A 22,006-nucleotide genomic window follows, 5' to 3' on the forward strand; every position below is an offset into this window, starting at 1 on the left:
AGGAAGGAAGGAAGGAAGGAAGGAAGGAAGGAAGGAAGGAAGGAAGGAAAGAAGGAAGGAAGGAAGGATAACAGAGTTTAATGGCACACATGTATGAAGATGCTGTGATGAAGCCAACTTTGTGTGCTAGCTCAAAACAGCAATTAAAAAATAAAACTCAAAGGCAAAAAGAAAACAAGGCATTTCTGCGTTGGCAAGTGTAGTGAATCAGCCTCATCCCCGGGTAATTCTGGCAGCGGTGACATCTTAGTAAGGGCAGGAACAGGCGTCCCTCTCCCAGGGACCTGTCTGCCCTGTGCAGAGGGCAGAGGGAGTGGCAGCAATGCCCGGAGGGAAGAAAAGCAAGCATGGCTCTCAGCTGTTAAAAGGCAGTGAACGTGGGCTTGGCAGCCAGACAAAGGATAGTTTGGGGGCCCTGTGGTTAATGTCAGTGTTAAGATGTCCCTGTATAGGCCAAAGAAGCTGGGGCATTTAAGTTACATAAAGATTAAAGAAAATAAGAAAGCTAAGAGATGACATATGAGTTACAGACTTGTCTGGTCCAAAACCTCTCCTATGCAAAATCAGTAATGATTTTCTGAAGTCTTGTTTGGGAATATTTCATGTTGCCATGGTGATTTGAAAATGTCAGGTAAAACCACGTAAGTTGTTGATGGAAGTAAGAGAAAAGAAATGACTAGGGAAGAACCTAAAATTAGCATATTAGAGAGTGAAACTATGACACTCCAGGAGCTGCCACACTGTGTGACACTCCAGGAATCATCACACTGTGTGACCTGTCACACCGTGTGACACTCCAGGAATCATCACACTGTGTGACCTGTCACACCGTGTGACACTCCAGGAATCATCACACTGTCACATTGTTAGGAAGAGCAGCAGTGGTGTCCACCACCTGGGGACTAAATAATAAAAACAAGAAAGTGGTCAGAGGGTGTCACTGGCCATAAGATGACTCTTTAGCAATAGATGTATGGGCTGGAGGGATGCCTCAACATTTAGGTGCACCTGCTGCCCTGCCGAGGACTCAGGTTCAGTGCCCAGCACCCACATGGCAGCTTACACTTGTCCAGGACTCTAGTTCCTTCCAGGGGATCCAGTAATCTCTTCTGGTCTCCAAGGGTACCACGCACACACACACTACACATATAAACACTGTACACATACATAAATGCAGGCACAACACACATAAAATAAAACCATTTTTTTAAATATATTTTTCATTCTTTTTTAAATAATTGAACTGATTGATGTGGGAGGTCACTGAAAGCAGCAGAGGCTTTCTCTCCTCAGGGAAGCATAACTTGGGGTTATGTTCTGGATCTGAGGTACCAGCAGCCAGCCACTCAAGCCACCCAGGCCAGCATCTCTCTGGCCCTTTGTCTTCCAAACATGAAGAATGAATTCAGTGGGTAACAGGAGGGCAAGTGTTAGAGAGGGGTCTGTGGTAAGTCGGTCGATGTGAAAGAGGCGAGGTCAAGAGAAGGCCGTGGATGTATTAGTTCTTTGTTTGTCTATTTGTTTGTTTGTTTGTTTGTTTGTTTGTTTTGATTGAGGTGTGTGGGGTGAACTGTTCAGTACAGTCAGCCCACCCACAGGTGTCCATGTGCCTCTCCATGCCAGGCATCTGGAGTGGTGCTGTGGCCATACCTCACATATACCTTCAGGGCAGCATGGCAAAAGAGAAAGAGAACAAGAAACCAGACAAGGGACTAAAGCCTGCAGCACATGCGGCATTTCTGCCCTTCAGCCAAATCAGGAGACGTTTCCAGCTTCTCTCCAAGGACAGGTGTGTCTAAAACAGCCTGAGAGTGCCTGCATCCTCTTCACAGCATCGATGTAAACAGGACTCAGGGTATCAGCTGTAACAAATGTTCCACCCCTGAGCTGTGTGGCAAGGGGGGGGGGGGACCAGGAAGTTGTATGTTACAGTGCACATAAAATGTCTCTAAAAGTAGTCTGTTTTTTAAAATGATTAAATAAACCATTTAAAGAAAATCACTCACTCCTACTGAATACACTGGTGTGACCCTCTCCCCCAGCTTGGTTTGTGGTTCAGTTTTGCAAGATTAGACAAGGACAGCTTATGGTTTAGTTGATTCCTCATAGAAGTGAGGTGTGGGGGGCTGGTGAGATGGCTCAGTGGGTAAGAGCACCTGACTGCTCTTCCGAAGGTCCAGAGTTCAAATCCCAGCAACCACATGGTGGCTCACAACCATCCGTAACGAGACCTGACTCCCTCTTCTGGAGTGTCTGAAGACAGCTACAATGTACTTACATATAATAAATAAATAAATCTTTAAAAAAAAAAAAAAAAAAGAAGTGAGGTGTGACCTTGACAACATTGTGTGTCATTATTACAACCTAAGTTTCTATTCTGTTTCCCTTCCGTGTAGATGGAATACAACAGAACTCGAAGCAGCAGCATGCTGTCTGTGGTGAAGAGTCGAGTGTCTGACGTAAAAAGTGTTATGTTGAGAAACATGGACGCAGTCCTAGAAAGAGAAACGGAAACAGTGAGTGTCCTCACTGAAGAGGCAGATGACCCCCAGGCGACTGTAAGTGATCTCCGGGTGTGCTGAGTTCCAGGAAGTACAGTCAGAGTTGCTGCCCTGGACACAGTCTGCTCTAGGCAAAGACACACAAGGCTATTGTGAGATAAGACCCAAAAAGAAAGAAAAGGGATCGCCATCAAATTATTAAAGAGTAAGGTCAGGCCTGTGAGCTGGCTCCCGGGTACTTGCTTCCAAGCCTGACTGCTTGAGTTCCATCTTCAAAACAGAACAGAAGGAAAGACGTGAGTCCAACAAGCCATCCTAACTCCCACACTCACGGCCCTGAGACTTGTGGGTGCACACACACATACACACACATATACATGCACGCACACAAAATAAATAACCTCTGAAATAGAATAATTGGATAGTTAGCAGCATCCGGGGATTATTAATAACTTCTAGGTGTGTTAATGAGGCCGTACTTAGGTTTTAAACACCATTTAGAAAGATTCATACTAAAATGTTGATGGCTAAAATCATATAACGTCTGAGCATTTGCACCAGGCTACCAGAAAGGGGAAAGGTTAACAGTGAGCGAGTGCCTGACGCACAGCTCCTGACCCTGATGCTGGGCGGACTGGGCTCTCCTGGCATTCTGCCAACATTTGCATGTCTCCCAAAGTTTTTGATAGTTTGGAAACTAATCTGGACAGCTCCTTTCCAGCATTTTCAACTAAATTTTACCACCTTTTCTGGCACGTAGTCACCGTGACAAAGCAGAGCTCATGCAAAATCTTCTTGTCCTTTGTCATTTTAATAAACGTTTATTTTGATTCTTTTTAATTACTTTACAAAGCATTGAGTTTTAGCACAGCACTCTTCAATTTTAGTTTCTCCTGGTACTTCCCACTCCTCCTCCACCCTCTCCTTTGTCCCCACTCCCCAGGGGCCTCCTCCTACTCTCCTGTTACCCCTGACCTCTCGCCTGACTTCATTCATTGTTCTCTGTATTGTGAGCATTAGATTGCATTAGATACCATGTCTCCAAAAAAAAAAAAAAGTAAGTAAAATATTCCTGCGAATCATTTAAATATATGCATAAATTATATGTACATATATATATTTCTAGAATAATGTCATCTTTATAATAAAATATATGTAGAAACAAAGTTAAAACATGATAAACATAAAATCTTAAATAATTTTTAAGAAAAAATTTTACTCACAGAAAAATAATATATTTATTGGTAATGTGACTAATATAACAGATTTAAATATTACTATTTTTACATCTATTTTACATCTAAATAAATAGATAGCATACTTAGATTAGAAGCGTATGTGTATATATATGTTTTATATATATATATATATATACATATATATATGTGTGTGTGTATATATATATATATATACATATACTCATTGTATTGTTGTGTGTTTATATTTTTCCTTGCTTACATTATTCAAGAACTATATAGGAATGGCAATAACTGAAATATTCATCTCATTACTAATGGGATGATAATTGAAATCCTTCCCAATTGCCTGTGGACTTTATCTTCAGATTTTGGGCCAGTCCATTTTCCAGTGTATTATAGTTCCCTATATTCTATTCACTTGCCAGAATGAATTTTATCACAGTGTTAACTGTCATCAAACGTTTTTTATGTGTCGATAATGACTTATCTTCCTTAATGTAATATTATGATAAAATACTGTTTAGATTCAATGTGTTTGGTTAGATGCCCTGCAAGGAAGGTCCATCATTTTGTAGTTTTGTGGTTATTTTTTTTAATATTTTTTTATTACGTATTTTCCTCAATTACATTTCCAATGCTATCACAAAAGTCCCCCATATCCTCCCCCCCCCCACTCCCCTACCCACCCATTCCCACTTTTTGGCCCTGGCGTTCCCCTGTACTGGGGCATATAAAGTTTGCATGTCCAATGGGCCTCTCTTTCCACTGATGGCCGACTAGGCCATCTTTTGATACATATGCAGCTAGAGTCAAGAGCTCCGGGGTACTGGTTAGTTCATAATGTTGTTGCACCTACAGGGTTGCAGATCTCTTTAGCTTCTTGGATACTTTCTCTAGCTCCTCCATTGATGGCCATGTGACCCATCCACTAGCTGACTGTGAGCATCCACTTATGTGTTTGCTAGGCCCCGGCCTAGTCTCACAAGAGACAGCTATATCTTCAAACCCTACATCTAACCATTTACATAAACTATTTATAAAATGCCACGTGACATATTTCCATAGTGTTTGGTCTATGCTGTGCCCATGGGCAGATTTATTTTTCATTTTTAACCTTTTGTGATTATAACTTTCTGGAAACAAATACCTTGAATAGGAGGCCCACATACTTAGTAAGATCTCTACTACAGGTTAGAGTTTTTATTAGCTTATTATTTGTATGTGCCTGTGTGTGCACCTATGCACACAAGAAGCAAAAGAGGCCACAGAGCCTGTTCCCCTATCACTCTGTTCCTGCTACTGTGAGGCAGGGTTCTCCCTGAACCCGGGGCCTGGAAGTCCAGTAATCCTATCCCACCCGCAGCCCTCGGAGCTGGAGTGACATGGGGCGTGCTGGACGTGGGTGGTATGAGTTCTTACGATTGTGCAGCAGAGCTTTCAGCCACTGAACCATGTCACAGCCCCTCGGAGCTGGAGTGACATGGGGCGTGCTGGACGTGGGTGGTATGAGTTCTTACGACTGTGCAGCAGAGCTTTCAGCCACTGAACCATGTCACAGCCCCTCGGAGCTGGAGTGACATGGGGCGTGCTGGACGTGGGTGGTATGAGTTCTTACGACTGTGCAGCAGAGCTTTCAGCCACTGAACCATGTCACAGCCCCTCGGAGCTGGAGTGACATGGGGCGTGCTGGACGTGGGTGGTATGAGTTCTTACGATTGTGCAGCAGAGCTTTCAGCCACTGAACCATGTCACAGCCCCTCGGAGCTGGAGTGACATGGGGCGTGCTGGACGTGGGTGGTATGAGTTCTTACGATTGTGCAGCAGAGCTTTCAGCCACTGAACCATGTCACAGCCCCTCGGAGCTGGAGTGACATGGGGCGTGCTGGACGTGGGTGGTATGAGTTCTTACGATTGTGCAGCAGAGCTTTCAGCCACTGAACCATGTCTCCAGCCTCCAGATATTGTTCTCAGATGAAGGCAATGCACTTCATATAAAATTAGCATTTCAAAGTATAGAGTCAAATGACTTTAGAGTTACAGTGCTGTATACCCGTCACTCCTATCTTGTTCCAGGACATTTTCACCTCCCCTAAAAGGAAGCCCAGCACTTAGAGACTCCCCAACCCAGAGGAGACTGCTTCTGTCTCCATGGGCTTACCTATTGTGCACATCCTGTAGACCCTGAACCATATACAAACTTTTGTATTTGTCTTCTTTTCACTGTAGTGTCGTAGACTTGACATTTATCTATGTTGAAGCATGAATAACATCTTTACTACTCTTTTCTTTTCTGAAAAATATTCTATTATCTTAACATTTCATATGCCCTAATTTGCTTATCCATTAATGAAACAGATAAACATTCAGGACATTTGTGTTGTCTTGTCTCGTGGTGCTGGAATCAAACCCAAACAAGGCCTTGCCTGTGCGAGGCAGGCACTTCCCCAGCGCTCTGAGTGCACAGTCCTCGGTTTCTAGGATAAAGTACTGCTTATCTCCCTGTGCGGCTCAGGTAGCTCATGCTCACCATTCTTCCTGACTCAGCCTCAGCCGCCCACCGCCGGGATGATAGTCACATGGCAGGCATTGCATCCTCTATTGCGAGTAATAAAATGCCTAAGTTTACAGACAGGCGCATTTTTAATTCAGTGTGTGTGTGTACACGCCAGTTCCTTCCTTCTATCATATGGGGTCTGGCGATCAAACTCATGCTGTCAGACTTGGTGGCAAGAACCCTCAACTTCTGAACCATCTTGTTGACCCCACAGGTTCGTTTTTACAGGACTTTGTTGAAATGGCTGTCCTGAACCTTGCTGTGTAGGCCAGGCTGGCGCACCTCTTCTATTTAAGCACTTTAGCCCAAAAGTGGGAGGGTGGCTTTATTCATCTTTGACTAGTAAGAGCTAGTTTCACAACTCTCTGTAGATGTGCAGCATGTGTCAGAGAGAGGAGCCTGAGAGAGAGTCTGAGTGAGGCTGGAGGACTCTTGCCAGCAACAGTTCTGTGTGATGGAAGAGACCCATACCGTGGTCAGGAAACGTTCGAGGCTAGGTCCAAAGGAAACCCTAAAGGAAGTATTTCAAGTAGGCGGACATGACTGCAATGAAAAGCCCGAGCTTCAGAGATAGAGATGGATATATAAAGTGGCTGTTTTCTTTGGTTACTTGAAGTAGCCAAACACCTCCTTGAATCAGCCACTTGAAGTGAGTGTTGAGAGAAGTGGGGGGTCTACATCTGTCAGGTTAGAACTGCCAGAAGTGTTAGTGAGGGGAAAAGCCGGCGGAAACCCAGTGCTTAGAACCTTGCTAACAGAAGGGACAGAGGCCTCGTCCTCCCTGAGTCAGCCGCAGCAGTATAGGTTTTCACACTCCAGCTCCTCTTCCTATGCTGACCTCTCCAGCTGTATAACAAAGTTTGTTATTAAATCTCGAATTTCTAGGTGAGACTGCTTGACACGGTTACAGGGAGACTTAGTCCATGGTGGTCTTAGTAGATGATTATTCACTCTGTTGCACAAGAGCTGATAGTAAACCAGGACACAATGGCAGAAAAAGCGTTTTCTTCCAGAGATGTTATTTCACCTCACTGTGTTACCTTGCAAACCCCAGGCTCATGTCTGCAGTACACCTTCACTGCAGAAAAGCGTACCCTCTTCTTAAGTATCCACTTGTTGAAGCAAGTTGACTAGAAGCAGCTCAGAAGAACAGAGGCTTTTGTTGTAGTGGTCGTTTAAAGCCAAGATCTCTCTATATGGAACCAGTCTGACTCTGCACTCACGCCTCTGCCTTGGCCCCCAGGGGCTGGAACTGTGGCATGCACATCCTGTCAGCGACAGATGACACTGGGCCCGAAGACTTCACGTCCCACTTACTGAGTTCTGCTTTCCTGCGTCTCCTAGCTTTGCCTCTCTCTCACCTTTCCTGTAAAGATCCCAGCGAATGTCCTTTAAATAAAAGGTTTAAGGGCTGGAGGTGGCTTGCCGGGAAAGAGCAGTTGTGGCCCTTGCAAAGGATCCAGATTTGATCCCCAGCACCCACACGGTGGCTCACAACCATCTGTAAGTCCAGTTCCAGGGGACCCGGACTTCCAATATGCCAGAGAGGCAAACGCTCATATACACAGATAAAATGAAAACAGTCCTTTAAGAACAGATAATTGTGTGGGCCGAGCCGACCTGGCTGGTCAATTTGTAGACCAGGCTGGTCTTGAACTCACTAAGCTCCACCTGCCTCTTACTCCCGAGTGGTAGGATTAAAGGTGGACACCACCACTCCTAGCTCTTTAAAATAAAAACTAAAAACACTAACAACTATTTCAGGTGTGCGTATGTGCATGTGCACATCTGCAGGCACACATGTGGGAGGAGGCATGTAGAGGCCAGAGATACACTTCCTCAACTGCCTTCCACACGTTTTCTTGGAGACAAGGGTCCCTTTTTGGTTAGGCTAGCTGGACTGCAAGCTCTAAGGAGCAGTGCGTCCCCATGCCGGCAGTGCTAGGGTTAAAGACAACTACCAAATCCAGCTCTTTCCATGTGTGCTAAGAAGCTGAACTCAGGGAGCTGGTGAGATGGCTCAGTGGTTAAGAGTGCCAACTGCTCTTCTGAAGGTCCTGAGTTCAAATCCCAGCAACCACACGGTGGCTCACAACCATCTGTAACAAAATCTGATGCCCTCTTCTGGAGTGTCTGAAGACAGTTACAGTGTACTTACACATAATAAATAAATAAATAAAAATAAATCTTTAAGAAAAAAAAAAAAAAGAAGCTGAACTCAGATTCTTGTGTTTGCACCATAGGCTTTTTATTGCTGAGCCATCTCTTTAGTCCCTTATTTGTTTTAACAAAAAGCAGGCCAATAAATGGCGAGTTTCCCTGAAAATAAACACAGCACACTCATTAGTGTCACTCGTTGTTCTCCTTCAGGCATCTCCTCAAATACAAACTCCATCATAAAATAGGCAAAGCAATCACGTGAATGTAAATAAACCACTAGAACTAAACACAAGAGTAGGTGAGAACCAACAGCACTTTTAGATATAAAAATGCATGAGTAGCGGCCTCAGTAAAGGAGAAGATGGTGAAACAAAGCCTATAGCAAGAGAAGCAATACTAAGACGCAGATTGATCCGGGCAGGAGATCCTCAGGACGGACCATAAAGTAGTACTTGTAAAAGGAAACGTGTGTGGGAGTCTAGAAACGAGACTGAGAGGCCTTAAAAGAAGCGTCTTAGACGGAATCCCCTCCCTATTTTATCCAGCCAGCTGCTTCCCCAACAGAGGATAAGAAACTTGCCCTAAAGACAGCAGACCAGAGACGTCCTAAGTTCAGGTACCAAGTGTGGCTGAAACAGGTAACTGAACGTTAGAGGAAATGGAGCAAGAATCAAGTGAATTCTCCAGAACGTGTCTGCCTCGGTTTCATCCGGGCAGGAGACAAAAGGACGACTCTCTCAGAAAACTGATTAACCAAGGGGGGAATGGGCAGACACCAACTGTGACATGATCTGGTCCATGCCAGATAGTTGCACAGTGACTCCCACTAATGACAGGACTCATTCACTCATACTGACTTTCCAGGCTTCACTTTAGCAGACCAGTACCACAAATCATGAGCTGTTAGAAGGAAGCACTTGGGAGGCTGGGCAGGGAAATAGGATCCTAAAGACTCTTCAGAGGCGGAGAGAAGCAAAGCCAAAGACTTAGTCACTAGAATGGGATCTTGTTTTCAGTATGATTCTAGAACTAAAGAGAGTTAGAGTATACTCTCAAGATTCTGATGGAAAGTGGCTCCCAAACTAGAATTCTGTACTGACTGACTCAATGTAAAGGTTTCTCGGTGACCTGTCAGAAGCCTGCCCGCCGCTGTTTTTACTGGAGTTCTGGGTAGTTTCTGCCATTAGGATGGAACAAACAGAGAGATAGACAGATCCAGAAAACAAAAGGCTCAACATTAACTAGATGAGGCGCATTCTCAGGACACTGGTAAAGTAAGGGTCCAAGATTCAAACCTCGTCAGCCATGGTGGTGCACACCTTTAATCCCAGCACTTGGGAGAAAGAGGCAGACCAATCTCTGTGAGATTGAGGCCATCAAGAACTACATAGTGAGGTTCAAGCCAGCCAGAGCTACACAGGGAGACCCTGTCTTGACAACAACAACAACAACAACAACAACATGTATAGCAAATTAGCCAGCCAAACTAGATTGGGGCAGGTCAAAAGACTGTTAATGGGCCAGTGAGATGGCTCAGGCAGTAAAGACATCCCCACTATGCATGACAAGTAACATTTGATCTCTGGAACCCACAGAGCAGGAGAGCACACAGGCTATAGCCTGAAAGCTCACGAATACAAATTTAAAAAAAAATAGCTAAAGGGCAGTTAAGGACTTTGTCAGGATAAAGAGAAAGGAGCCAACTCCTGAATGACAGATAAAGGGGGATGTTTTCTTTCTTTGGAGTCCCTAGACCTGGAGTAACGGAGAATGGGTAGAAAACTAGCAAAAACCTTGTATAGAGCTAGCAACAGCAGGTACAGTATTAGCTTTAGAGAAACCAAGATATTACTAAGTTAATAATAAAATCATTAGCTCCAAAAAACCAGACCTTCAAGTCAGTGCAGCCAGTGGTTCAGGAAACAATGACAAGTGGTGGCTCAAAACTATGTGTAACTTCAGTTCTAGGGCATTTGGGCCTTTCTGACCTCTGAGGGCCAGAGCATGCATGTGGTAGACATATATCCATGAAGGTAAAACACACACATGCATAAAATATATCTAAAAGAAAACATGTAGACAAAAGTAACTACAGAGCCTGGCTAGGCCAGGGCTAGAGACATGGCTGAGAGGCTAAGAACACTGGCTGTTCTTCCAAAGGACCCAGGTTCACTTCTCAGCACCACATGACAGCTTTCAACCACTGTAGCTCCAGTTCCAGGGGATCTGATGCCCTCTTCTCACCTCCACAGGCATTGCACTTACATGGTTCCCAGAGGAACGTACAGGCAAAACACTCATCCACATTAAAGAAATCTGTATTTACATGCTACACTTGTATGATAGAGCACTGAGCTTAACACACATCTGTATCTCTAGATCTCTGTGGCCACATTATCTGAGAGAAACAGGGAAAAGGTTTGGTTTTGGCTCACAGCTTTAGAGTGGTTTCAGGTCAGGAAGGTGTTGTGGAGCCATTCAGTTCAGTGGCACATGCCAGCAGCAGGGGCTAGCCTATCACAAACTTCCAGAAGCTAGTGTCACCTCCCAAGACCTTCAGACTTCCAAAGTGACACTACTGGCTGAGGAACAACTGTTCAAACATGAGTGTGTGGAGGACATTGCAGAGTGAAGCCCTAACAATACCTAGTTATCCATGGGACTTGCTAGTATCAGCATTCTCCTAAGGTGCTCCATTCACTTCCTCAGCTAATCCTGTTCGTGGCTCTGCGGTGGACGGTATTTTCCTTGTTTAATTTGTCATCAATTCAATAAACATTTGGTTTACTGGAGTTATACATTATCTCACACTGAGAATGTAACAAAACAGGCAAAAATGTATGCCATAGTTCTCTTCTCTTACGTTGTGGTGGTTTTAATATGCTTGGACTGTGGGAGGTGGCACTATTAGGCGGCGTGACATTGGAGGAAGCGTGTTTCTGTGTAGGCAGGCTGTGAGGGCCCCTAGTGCTCGAGCTCCACTCAGTAGGAAAGAGTCTTTCCTGCTTGCTGCCTTCAATCAAGATGTAGAGTTTTCAGCACCATGTCTGCCTGGATGCTGCCATGCTTCCTGCCATGATGATAATAGACTGAACCTCTGAACCTGTAAGCCAGCCCCAATTAAATGTTTACTTTATAAGAGTTGCCTTGGTCATGGTGTCTTCACAGCAACGGAAACCCTAACTAAGACAAACATCATATGACATTTACTTACTAATAGAAAATAAATGAAAACAAGGGGGCTGGAAAGATGGATCAGCAGTTAAGCATGCTTGTAGCTCTTCCAGAGGACCCAAGTTGTGTTCCCAGAACCACCTATAACTTCAGCTGCAGGGAATTCACATGCTATGCACAGGCAAATAAATCTTTCAAAGAATTGAGAGCAAGGTGTCTAGGACAGAGTGGTGGCAGAACTTAAATCAAGATGTAGAATTCTCAGCACATGGTAATGAACTAGTAAGTCAGTAAGACCACAAGAAGTGAAGATGGGAAGAGAAGGTCAAGGTCCCAAGGTCACAGCTCAGCATAGACACCTAGAACACTGGCTTCTCAAATCTACTGGGTCCCGCTGACCACTTTGCAATTGGTTAAAACTAAATCAAATCTATTCTTTCAAATGGTTTTATCAATATTTGAGTGTGCCATTAAGTTCAGAACTGGACAGAAGCGTCTAAGCGTGTGGTTTTTATTTCAGGCTGAAGAATTTGAGACCACCAGGAAAATTCCCAAGAGAACATGGTGGAAGTGCTTCAAGATTGTAATTACCACCCTTGCGATTCCCCTGTCAATCATTATCATTCTCTTAAGTACTCACATAATACCCACCTGACCAATAAAGAGTTACATGGAGTTACAGAGCTCTGCACCCAATAACTGTGAGCTCGCTTGGTGGTAGAGATGGGCGGGAGGGTGGAGCTTTTCCTGGCCCTTCAGCATCTTCTGACTCCTTCCTGTTTCTGTGCCTTGATTTCTCTAACACTGCTGTTGCTCCTGTTGCCATTCCTTCATGGCCTCCCTCACTTAGAAGGCTGAGCGCTGGTGTGCACCTCCCCCCCCCCAGCCCCCTCCCCGTCACTCAGGAAGCTCAGGGGGGCCAAGTCTGAGTTGGAGGCTGGTGGATCTCTAACTGCCTAGCTCAAAGCGAGGCAAACGGCCTGAATCCCACCATCGGAGGGACTGCACTCTAATCCAGAAGCTGAAGCAGGACTTCTATGAGTTCAAGGCTACCCTAAGTTACATCGTGTTCTCCAGGGCAAACCTGGGCTGACAGTGTGAGAACTTGTTTCAAAAAGTAGAAAATTTCAAAAGTACAAACCTTGGGATTATACTACTGAAGCTCAACTCTGCTGTCTGTCTGTGTCTCGGGACAAGTTACACCATGTCCTGTTCCTCACCAGGAGCTGATACTAACTGAATACTCATGTTTCCTACAAAGTAAATGTCATCTAAATCGTATTAATAGTGGGTTACTGAATTAATGCCACTACTTATTGATAATCATACAAAACCCCAGTTAGCCTTGAAAATCCTTAGAAACGAGAATCTTAACACGCGTATACAGCCTTGTCTTCCATAGTTTCATCTGAAGTGAGAATTCAAACCATTTTTTAATAGGAGGCAATTGTTTGTGTAAAGATTAAAGTCCACAGGCCTTATCCTGTCTTACTTCCTAACAGTCCAGCTACTAACAGGGGGCTGGAGTGGTGCTCTCCACATGGCAACTAAGGTCTTTTCCCGGTAAGCCCTGTCCATTGTGTCTGTATATATGTGCCAGGATGTCTATGGAGGTCATGGGGTAGCTTTATGAGAGCTGGCTCTCATCTCCCACCAGGTCCATCCCAGGAATTGAACTCAGTTCATCAACTTGGCAGCAAGCACCTTTCCCTACTGAGCTCAACTCTGCTGTCTGTCTGTGTCTCGGGACAAGTTACACCATGTCCTGTGAGCCATCTCACCCACTCAAGGTGTTAAACGTTTGAAAAATCATTTCATGTGTGCACTAAGTACAGCTTTTGGAAGTCTAGGGCGGACTTGGGTTTGGGGGAAGGGGGTGTCAGCCTGCGCTACATGGTGCCTCAAAGAAAATGAAAGAAAATAGAAAACTAATCTAGACATGGTGCTACATTCCCTTAGCTCCAGCACTTAGGAAGAGGCAGGCAATCTCAGAGCTTGAGGCCAGCCTGGTCCACACCAGCCAGAGCTACATAGAGACAAAAAGTAAAATACAAATGGAAATGATATAGTGACTGACAGGGAGCCAGGGCTGTGATGATGACCGGCACTTTCCACACCCACCTTATCCCTCCTACTAAAAACACACGCACCACTCACAATCTGTGACCCTCCGTAGTTTACATACCCAGGGGAAAAGGCTGCAGCTCAATAGTGCCTCATACAGCATAGTAATGGCTCGGTGGTCAGCTCATCACTGCACTGTACTGTGACGATGATAGTAACCTTTATGCATAGTAGCCCAAGGTGAAGCTCATAGGTCACTAGTAGGCACATGGTAGCACTTATGTGAGTGTTTACTTTAGATAAGGAAAAGGCTGACCTAAAGACACCCTTAAGAATCACACAGCTTCAAAGCTGATATTTCCTGAATCAAGTACTCCCTGGGATAAGCCACAGGATCCATTTCAATTATGAGCATACTGTCTGACACCTTGGTTGTGGGTCAGATAGGACCATCAGTACAGTGTGTTGTCTGGCACACTTGTTTTCAGGTAAAAGAAAAACTATCACATATCTCACGTTACTTCTAAAGCCATACAAAACCTGCCTAATGGCAAAGTGGTTTATAATTCTGTATATGAAACATATCCTAATAGTACAAATTAGCATAATTATTAGAAAGTTAAGCACTTCAGTATTGGCTACCCTAATTCCCTCATTTTACATATTAGAAAGCCAAGAGCCAAAGCCTCAAAGAACAGTGAGTGACTCTTTTAGGAGATGGGAGTTAGGGGTCAAACCCAAGACCTTGCATATACTAAGCAAATGCTGTCCCTTAGCTATAGAGCCACAGTCTTAACTGTTGAGCTTTTTAAGCTCCTCTCCATTACACAGCACAGTGAAAGCACAGGTTGCTGCCCTTGATTCCAGGCTAAAGGAGTCTCGATGCTTCCTTTCTTACACAATCAAGCAGAATTTAAGGATTCTTCAAGATAATGTCAATGTACAAGTTGAAGAAATCTGGAGGAAAGCATTGTTTAGAAATGACTCCTTACTGGTTTTTTTGTTTGTTTGTTTGTTTGTTTGTTTGCTTAGGCTGCCACAAGAAACCTTAGCAGAAACAAGTTAAGTATCAGGGCATCCCAGACCTTGTTCATTTAGGTGCCAAACTGGCTGTGCCCCGGCTCCGTACCAAGCAGCTTGGACACATTACCACAGAGACCTCCTGTGGGACGATGTCTGTGCATACAAGTGGCTGTACTCCTAAGAAAAGCTCGAATTAGGGTCTCCTTAATCCTAAGCAAAGTAGGAAGAATTTCAACACCAACATGCTCAAACAGCATCTCCTTAAGTAGCATACTGCACAGCAAAGAATAAACTCAAGCAATGGCCAAGACAGGCACAAGCCACTAGATGTCAAGAGTTACAAAGGAGCAGGGACCTGGATCCTACAAGGTCCGTGTGTATCAGCAGTGACAGATCATCCTGCACACACTGCACTGGCAACTAGACTCAATCTTCCCAACAACTCTAAGGCAATTCTCACCATCCACTCTGATGACAGAAGCCCAGGTTGTCACAGAGACCCTTGGACTAGTAAGACAAAGGAAACCACCAAAGACTGGATGCTGCTGGAGGGATAGTGGGCCGTGTGCAACAGTCATGCTGTCATTCAGTCCACAACACAGCCCAGCTTTCATTCTCTTTATTTCTGATTCCCCAGTGTGCTTTTCTTCACTCCCCTATTGTCCTCTCTAGCTCTACCCTCTGAATACCAGCTTTTCAACTCCCAATTACTTCAGCCACTTGGATATCATGCAAGCACCTCAAATTTTAAATCCCCTAATTCAACTATATTTTCTTCCTTTCTTCACAAACCTGCTTAATTTGACTTTTAGTTTCAGCACATGGAATTTAGCTATCCAGTAATCTGAAGTTATAAAAATCATAAACTCTTCCCTTTAGCTCTTCTTTCCAATTCCATCAGCAACCCTACAAGACTTCTCTGCCAGCATTCTCTAAGTTTCGTAACTCAGGGAATCCCAGACCTTCAGAAGCAAAGGCAGGGTTCCTTCAGAGTGCCCAGCGCATCTGCTCTGTTCTGATGATGCTAACCGTACCACAGCATATTCCTCTATTCTGTGCCCAGCAGAGCCATTTAACATCAGCTACTTTCTCACGTATAACCTTCACAGATACATGCAGGAGCAATGTGAACCTCGGTTCCCAAGCCTGAGTTACAATCAGAAATCTTGAAGGAGGGTTTTACAATGAGGCCCTGGCTAGCCTTGAACCACAAAGGGCAATGTTTCTCAACCTGTGGTCATGACCCCTTTAGGGGTCAAACAGCCCCTTCACAGGGGTGGCATATCAGATATTTACACTATGATTAACAGTACCAAAATTAGTTATAAAGCAGCAACAAAAATAATTTTATGGTTGGGGTCACCATGACATGAGGGAATATAGGTTGCAGCATTAGGAAGGTTGAGAACCACTTGATTAAAGGAGCAAGCCACCATCGGGCTAGATTCAGAGATCTTAACAGGCCCCTGGGTCCCACCTCCAAAGACACTCCTACACTTTGGGATGTGCATTCTCATCTTGAGGCAGGGACGTGCTAATTTCGAAGCAATTTAGTATGCCTCAGTTATGTGCATAGGCAAAGAAGTTCCTATAATGTTATAGCTGGAAAAATGTATGTTTAATTTACTCAGTATCAGTATGCAAATAGGTCTTGCACACAATTCCATGCAGTGTATCAAACTGCAAGCTTGACAATCCACTAATCAAAAGCCATCCTCCTGGCTTTAATTCAACATGCTCAAAACTCACAAGGCTCTTGTGAATTATGGTAAAACCTATTAATTCTGCCTTTTACTTTTTAACAAAAAGGCTAGTTTCAAACAGGTCATTTGTTAAGACCCACAAAGTTCCCTGGCAAGATCAACACTAAGCATAACCCACATTCTCTAAACAAGTTAGGCTAAAGTAATGGTACAAGCCTGCAACTCCAGTGCTTGGGAGAGGCCGCGGCAGGCTACAACAACATAGGACAGCTTGGTCTACATTATGAATCCCATGGCTGCTAGGAAGCCTTATACTTATCTCACAAAGAAAACGGAAATGGAAATGGAATTGCCCTTTCGTTTCCTGGATTTACCTCTACTGAGACGACCTTGGTCAATACTGCTGCCATTAAGCATCTAATTAAATTTATTGCTTTCTGAAAATAACAGTGACCTAATGACAATATGCACCAAAGAGCAAATACCTCCATCTTGCCACCCCCATAGCCTTCCTCTTTCTAGCAAACTCATTGATTCTTCAATGTGCATTGTAATTTTTTGAGTACTTGTGTACAGATTAAATTTGCCAAGGAACCATTATTTCAAGGTCTTATGCGATGTTCAACCATTAGTTCTCTTACCTTCTCAACTAAAAACAAGATCTTTATTTAAAGATATTCATCCAAGAGAACAGCTTCACTGGGGAAAAAAGACAGTGCAAAAAAAATGCATGAGTGCTGGAAAGTTTAATTGTTAAGACAAAGCACTACATTATAAACATAAGTGATCTTTCAGAAAATAAAATTTAGTGCAAATCAAAACCCCAAGAAAGCACACTGTAAGCTTCATTTGAAGAATCTATAAGGAAGCTTCTACAATGGAAACAGTCCAGTGGAATTTGCCTAGAAAGAATAAATCCTGGAAATGTTAAAACGGTACAGAGAGCATCTTATAATTTAAAATGAGGTCAACCTAAAAAAGACATGCTGATAGGTCTTAATACATAAAACTGATTGGCAATAGCATGCTATATAGAGCAATGATTGTAGAAGCAATTTACAACGAATTAGTTTCAAGCTTTATTTACTCTCTTAGTTGAATCTCTACTGTAATCCTCAAAGGCCATTTTCCACATTTAATAAGGATTCCACTTCAGTCTCACAGCTGTTTTATAAAAATGATTACGCTCATTAAACCACACCCATTCACTCAACAACAAAAACGGCAATTATTTCATTCCTTTTCTCAAGTATTTATTCAAAGCAGTTTCCATGACATGTTAAATGCCACATTCAGGTATTAGCATTAACAGATCTTTTGAAGTTTCTTTCAGTGTTTTTTCTTTCTTTAAAAAAAAAAAAATTAAAAAGCAGAGGTAACCTTGCCTTCAAATTCTAGAGTGCAACAGAATACAACCAATCAAATTACAAACATATACAAATGAACTTAGAAGTGTTGCCACATCCGTTTCCACCTTTATCAGTGAAGTTAATGAGTGTCGACTGATCTGTATATTTAAAAATTCCTCCCACTGCAAGTCTACAATAACAAATTTGGACTGTTCTAACACCCTCACCTTCCACAGAATCTAATTCTGAAACATTGTTAGGCATTCTTTCTTAAGCTGGGGGATAAACCCAGGGTTTCCCACTGAACTTGGAAGTATCATTTTTCACCTTCCTAACCGATATACTCCCCTCTTTACCTAAGGCTGTTTACAATAAAGCCACAACCAGACATCCTTTCGACTTTAAGGTGCTCAAGTCAACAGGGTAAATGCATGAGACCAACTCAAGACTTCAGTAGCAAGACAACTTGAGTCAGCCAGTTAGTCCGCAATGCAATGACTCCGGTAACTGATGAGAGGTGTGTACAGAAGTGTGTGCTGCCTCCGTAACTTACAGCCACGGTCAGTGAGCCCAGCCACGGCTGCCTGCTGCTCTTTACTGCCGTCATCGCGATACTCACTAGAATGCTCACCATCTTCCACACTGTAGCCATCACCACGGCTAAGACTTGGGAGTTTATGTGAACTAGAGAATCCCAGGCAACAACGCTGTACAACTGATGCAGTTATAGATGGTCTACAGGCCTCTTCCAAGTACATTAGAATTAACCTCCTTCCAACTGATAACTGAGAGCAAATTATAACAGCAAATTGAATTTGCACAACAGGGTATTGAACTGGCTAGAATCTTTTTGCCCAAGGAAATTCAGACAAGACTTCTCAACTATTAACTTTAATGTGGCCAGCATTGATTATAGGATTCCATTTTCAGCCTTGCCAAATTTTGGTTAAAAAAGAACAAGTTCTAGGACAGCCTACAGAGAAACCCTGTCTTGGGGGGGGGGGGAGGACCCACAAACAAAACAAACAAAAAGCCTTCATTATCACTGTTAAGCATGGATCTAGTTTGACAATGTAGGTAAAACAACCCCAAATCAAAAAAAGCATACATTTATAGAGCAACACGAACACTGTGCCCAGATAGTGGGTTCAGTCTTTCTGGCTGTCAAGAATCCTAACACCTCAACATCCTAAACAGAGCACTCAAAGTGGAAGGTAGTCTAAGGAAAATGCTCCAAGAATAAAAGCACACCAACAAGTTTCTAATGTGCTGAATGTAAATCCTGGTAACAGGAACTTATTCGGGACGAACTGATGTCAAATCAGCACACTGAATTCTGACTTGGGAACAGCAATTGTCATATAATGAAGCAATTGCCATCCCAGTGCACAAAGAATGGACTGAAAAGCCAGACTTTTTAATACATATTAAGTTTAGGGAAAGATTTTAAAAGAAAACAGAACCCCAGGAAATGACTCACCTGGTAGTATATATCTAGTAAACAAGATACAGAAAGCTCATTGCTTGAGGACTGGCAATACTAGCAGGTCTACCCACAAGTAATCAAAGCTACCTAACAGCCCACCAAATGTTTCTATTCTGAAGTACAATTCTAAAAGGATGAGCTGTCATTACCTGATTTTCCACAAACTTCTCTCTCTCTCTCTCTCTCTCTCTCTCTCTCTCTCTCTCTCTCTCTCTCTCTCTCACACACACACACACACACACACACACACACACACACACACACCTACCTGCCATTACTCTTCTGAAATTCTAAGTACCAGGGCTTGTTAAATGTGGGGTGGATTAAGAGAAAGTAAGCTTTACAAGTTTATGAGCAAATGTTAAGAAACCTGTATATTTGTTAGCATGGAGGGGGTCTCAAAACACCCCTACAAAGGCCCTAATGGCTTAAGTGTTAGCCCAAGTACTGGTAGACATATGGGTAATGAAGAAAGGCCAGGTTTCAAGTCTGATTAAGACCACTAGATCTTCCAGCCCATTCTAGTGTCTCTGAAGCAAACTGTGATGGCTCTCTCTGGACACAGCCATCTGCCTTCTTCCCTTTGAGATGAGAACACTGTAAGCCAGATTCACCCTTCAGGCAGGGTGGGAAACTCCAGTAACCCTCACCAGACAATAAAAATATCTATCTAGAGGTTCATTCTAAAGTGTTCCACTCCTCAGTGGAAGCAAAGATCACTTAGCATCCACTAAAAACTTTGAGCAGGAAGAAGTCCAAGCAACAGGATGTAAGGTAAGATGGCCTTGCATGTGTTTGTTCTAAGCTGGGTTCTTGCCAACACCCAGGTCAGCCTTGAAATGAGCTCAAGAATCCACTTCAGCCTTCCCAGGGTTGAAGAGTACGGAATTACACTATCAGTAAAAGCCTTAGGAAGGAAAAAAGATGAAGGGCATACTTAAGATTGATTAGAATAGTTGGGGAAGAGGGTGAAAAATTCTAAGATGAATTCTGTTTTTAATTTAAATTGTAGAAACCAGAACTAGGGAAGTTTTTGTCCAGGGCTCAACAAAGAACCAAAACAACAAAAAACAAACCAAAACCATAAAAACCCACTGCAGGAAGAAGTTCATAATTCCCTCACATTTTGCAGAACTGCTTAGACTGGACAGTTTAGTGTCAAGGTAAAAACCCTATTTGAAAGACGTCATGTAAGACCTAGATTCAAATGAACAAACTCCCTCAGCAAACCCCTGTCCAGCCTAACCAGGGTTACCTACCCCTATGGTGCTGAGAGGACACGGAGGTCTCACTGGCCTGGGAAGACTTGTGCCAAACAAGCAGGATGATTTAGGAAACAAAGGACCTAATTCAGAGACAAAGGGATTCCTGGAAAGACAACTAGCTCAGCCTGGACAATGCATAATCAAGAACAAAGCTGACAAGATTTATGCAAATGGCAAAAGTTCAAGAAATAAGTCAGTGAGTGGCCAGAAAGATATCTAGGTCAACAGATAATTAACTCAGGTAGGCGTGAGGATAAGTTTTTAAATGTGACTTAATGGAAACAAAGTTAACATTAAAAACCAAGTTATTTATCTACTATTCTTTGTGAAAATGTTTAATCACACTGTGATGACTTCCAATCAGGAAGTTGAATCTGAGTGCAGTGACTTTCTACATTCCACCAGCACAGCTGTTTACAGACATTTGGCCTATTATATAGGATCAAGACCAATCTGATAGCAGCTCATGAACTAGGCTCAAACTGCCCCAAGCAAGTTTTTGGTGTGGTATTTATGGAAAACAGGCATAATGAAGTATGCTAGCTAATACTAATGTATTCAATTGACAGAGTGATTTATTTAGACACTTTCTATGATAGGCCAGGTAATCATAGATCTGAGGCTTTCCCAGTTTAAGTACACAAACCTGCCACTGTAATACAAAGGCAGGGATATGTAAACAAATGTGCATACTTTTGTATTATAATGTTTTTAAAAATGGGCTGCAGCCCTCATTGTATGTCTCTCATGAACTTTCAACTTTACAGCACTGACTTTTATCATTAAAATGTCTTTAGACACAATTCACTATCACAGACTCAGGCATCTGACCACAGATCGACTGCACCCATGGCTCACGTGACTAACAGCTCTTCAAGTCTGCTTCCAACTAACTGATCAAACTGAAAACTTACCAGGACTGAACACATTAACACACAATTCAGTAGTAACTATAAATTGTCCATCCAAGTTGAAATCAATGTCCTGAATGCTAACATAAGAGACTTACCAATTTGAGTGATTTCACACATAAAGCAGTGACCCTGACTGAACCCTGAAGTTTCACCTTAGCGCCCGCCCCTTTGGGATGACAAGATTTCTAGGAACATCTTACCTTTAAATCCTAGACTCAGTTAACAGACCAACCCCCCAAAAATTGACTTAAAAAAAGAGCACACATACAAATAAACACTATGCATTTTTTAAAATCTTCCCTAATTACACCAAAGCTTTAAGAAAAAAATACTCTCTAAACTAGCTGCAGTTCTATTTAAATTAATAGATTTCCTTAAGTCCACATTTTTTTTATTTAATGGAAGCTTAAAAACAATTGTCTGCAAATGTTCTTGCCCATTTTTCCAGATTTGTTTTTAAAAAGCACAATACATATAAAGAAAAACGTGGGTATTTGGGAAGTTACTCATAAAACTTAATGGCTACAGAAGTAATATTAAGACAACCAACAAGCACATTGACTACATTAAGTCATTTCCAATTCAGACAGGGATTCTTGGGCAAAATCAAATTT

The 22,006-nt window shown here is 43.0% G+C and overlaps 2 protein-coding genes across 9 annotated transcripts in view; one reads left to right on the forward strand and one right to left on the reverse strand.

Moving 5' to 3' along the window:
- Positions 1-12,820, forward strand: part of Vamp9 (vesicle-associated membrane protein 9) — a 45,408-nt gene extending 32,588 nt beyond the window's left edge. The window contains exons 5-6 of one of the 2 annotated variants that reach the window (XM_030254960.1): positions 2,397-2,558; positions 12,109-12,820. In XM_030254960.1, coding sequence (XP_030110820.1) covers positions 2,397-2,558; positions 12,109-12,243 — 297 coding nt within the window. In that variant the 3' untranslated portion in view covers positions 12,244-12,820. The remainder of the gene's footprint in view (positions 1-2,396; positions 2,559-12,108) is intronic. The other variant, NM_001378420.1, reaches the window with a different exon arrangement.
- A 4,285-nt stretch (positions 12,821-17,105) lies between these two features.
- Hnrnpd (heterogeneous nuclear ribonucleoprotein D) overlaps positions 17,106-22,006 on the reverse strand; it is a 23,196-nt gene continuing 18,295 nt past the window's right edge. For all 7 annotated transcript variants that reach the window (XR_389258.4, XR_389257.4, XM_006534735.4 and 4 more), the window contains one exon: positions 17,106-22,006. This exon is cut by the window's right edge. The gene's annotated coding sequence lies outside the window, so the exon portion shown is untranslated.

This window comes from Mus musculus, chromosome 5 (assembly GCF_000001635.26).
Source record: "Mus musculus strain C57BL/6J chromosome 5, GRCm38.p6 C57BL/6J".
Taxonomy (NCBI): Eukaryota; Metazoa; Chordata; class Mammalia; order Rodentia; family Muridae; genus Mus; species Mus musculus.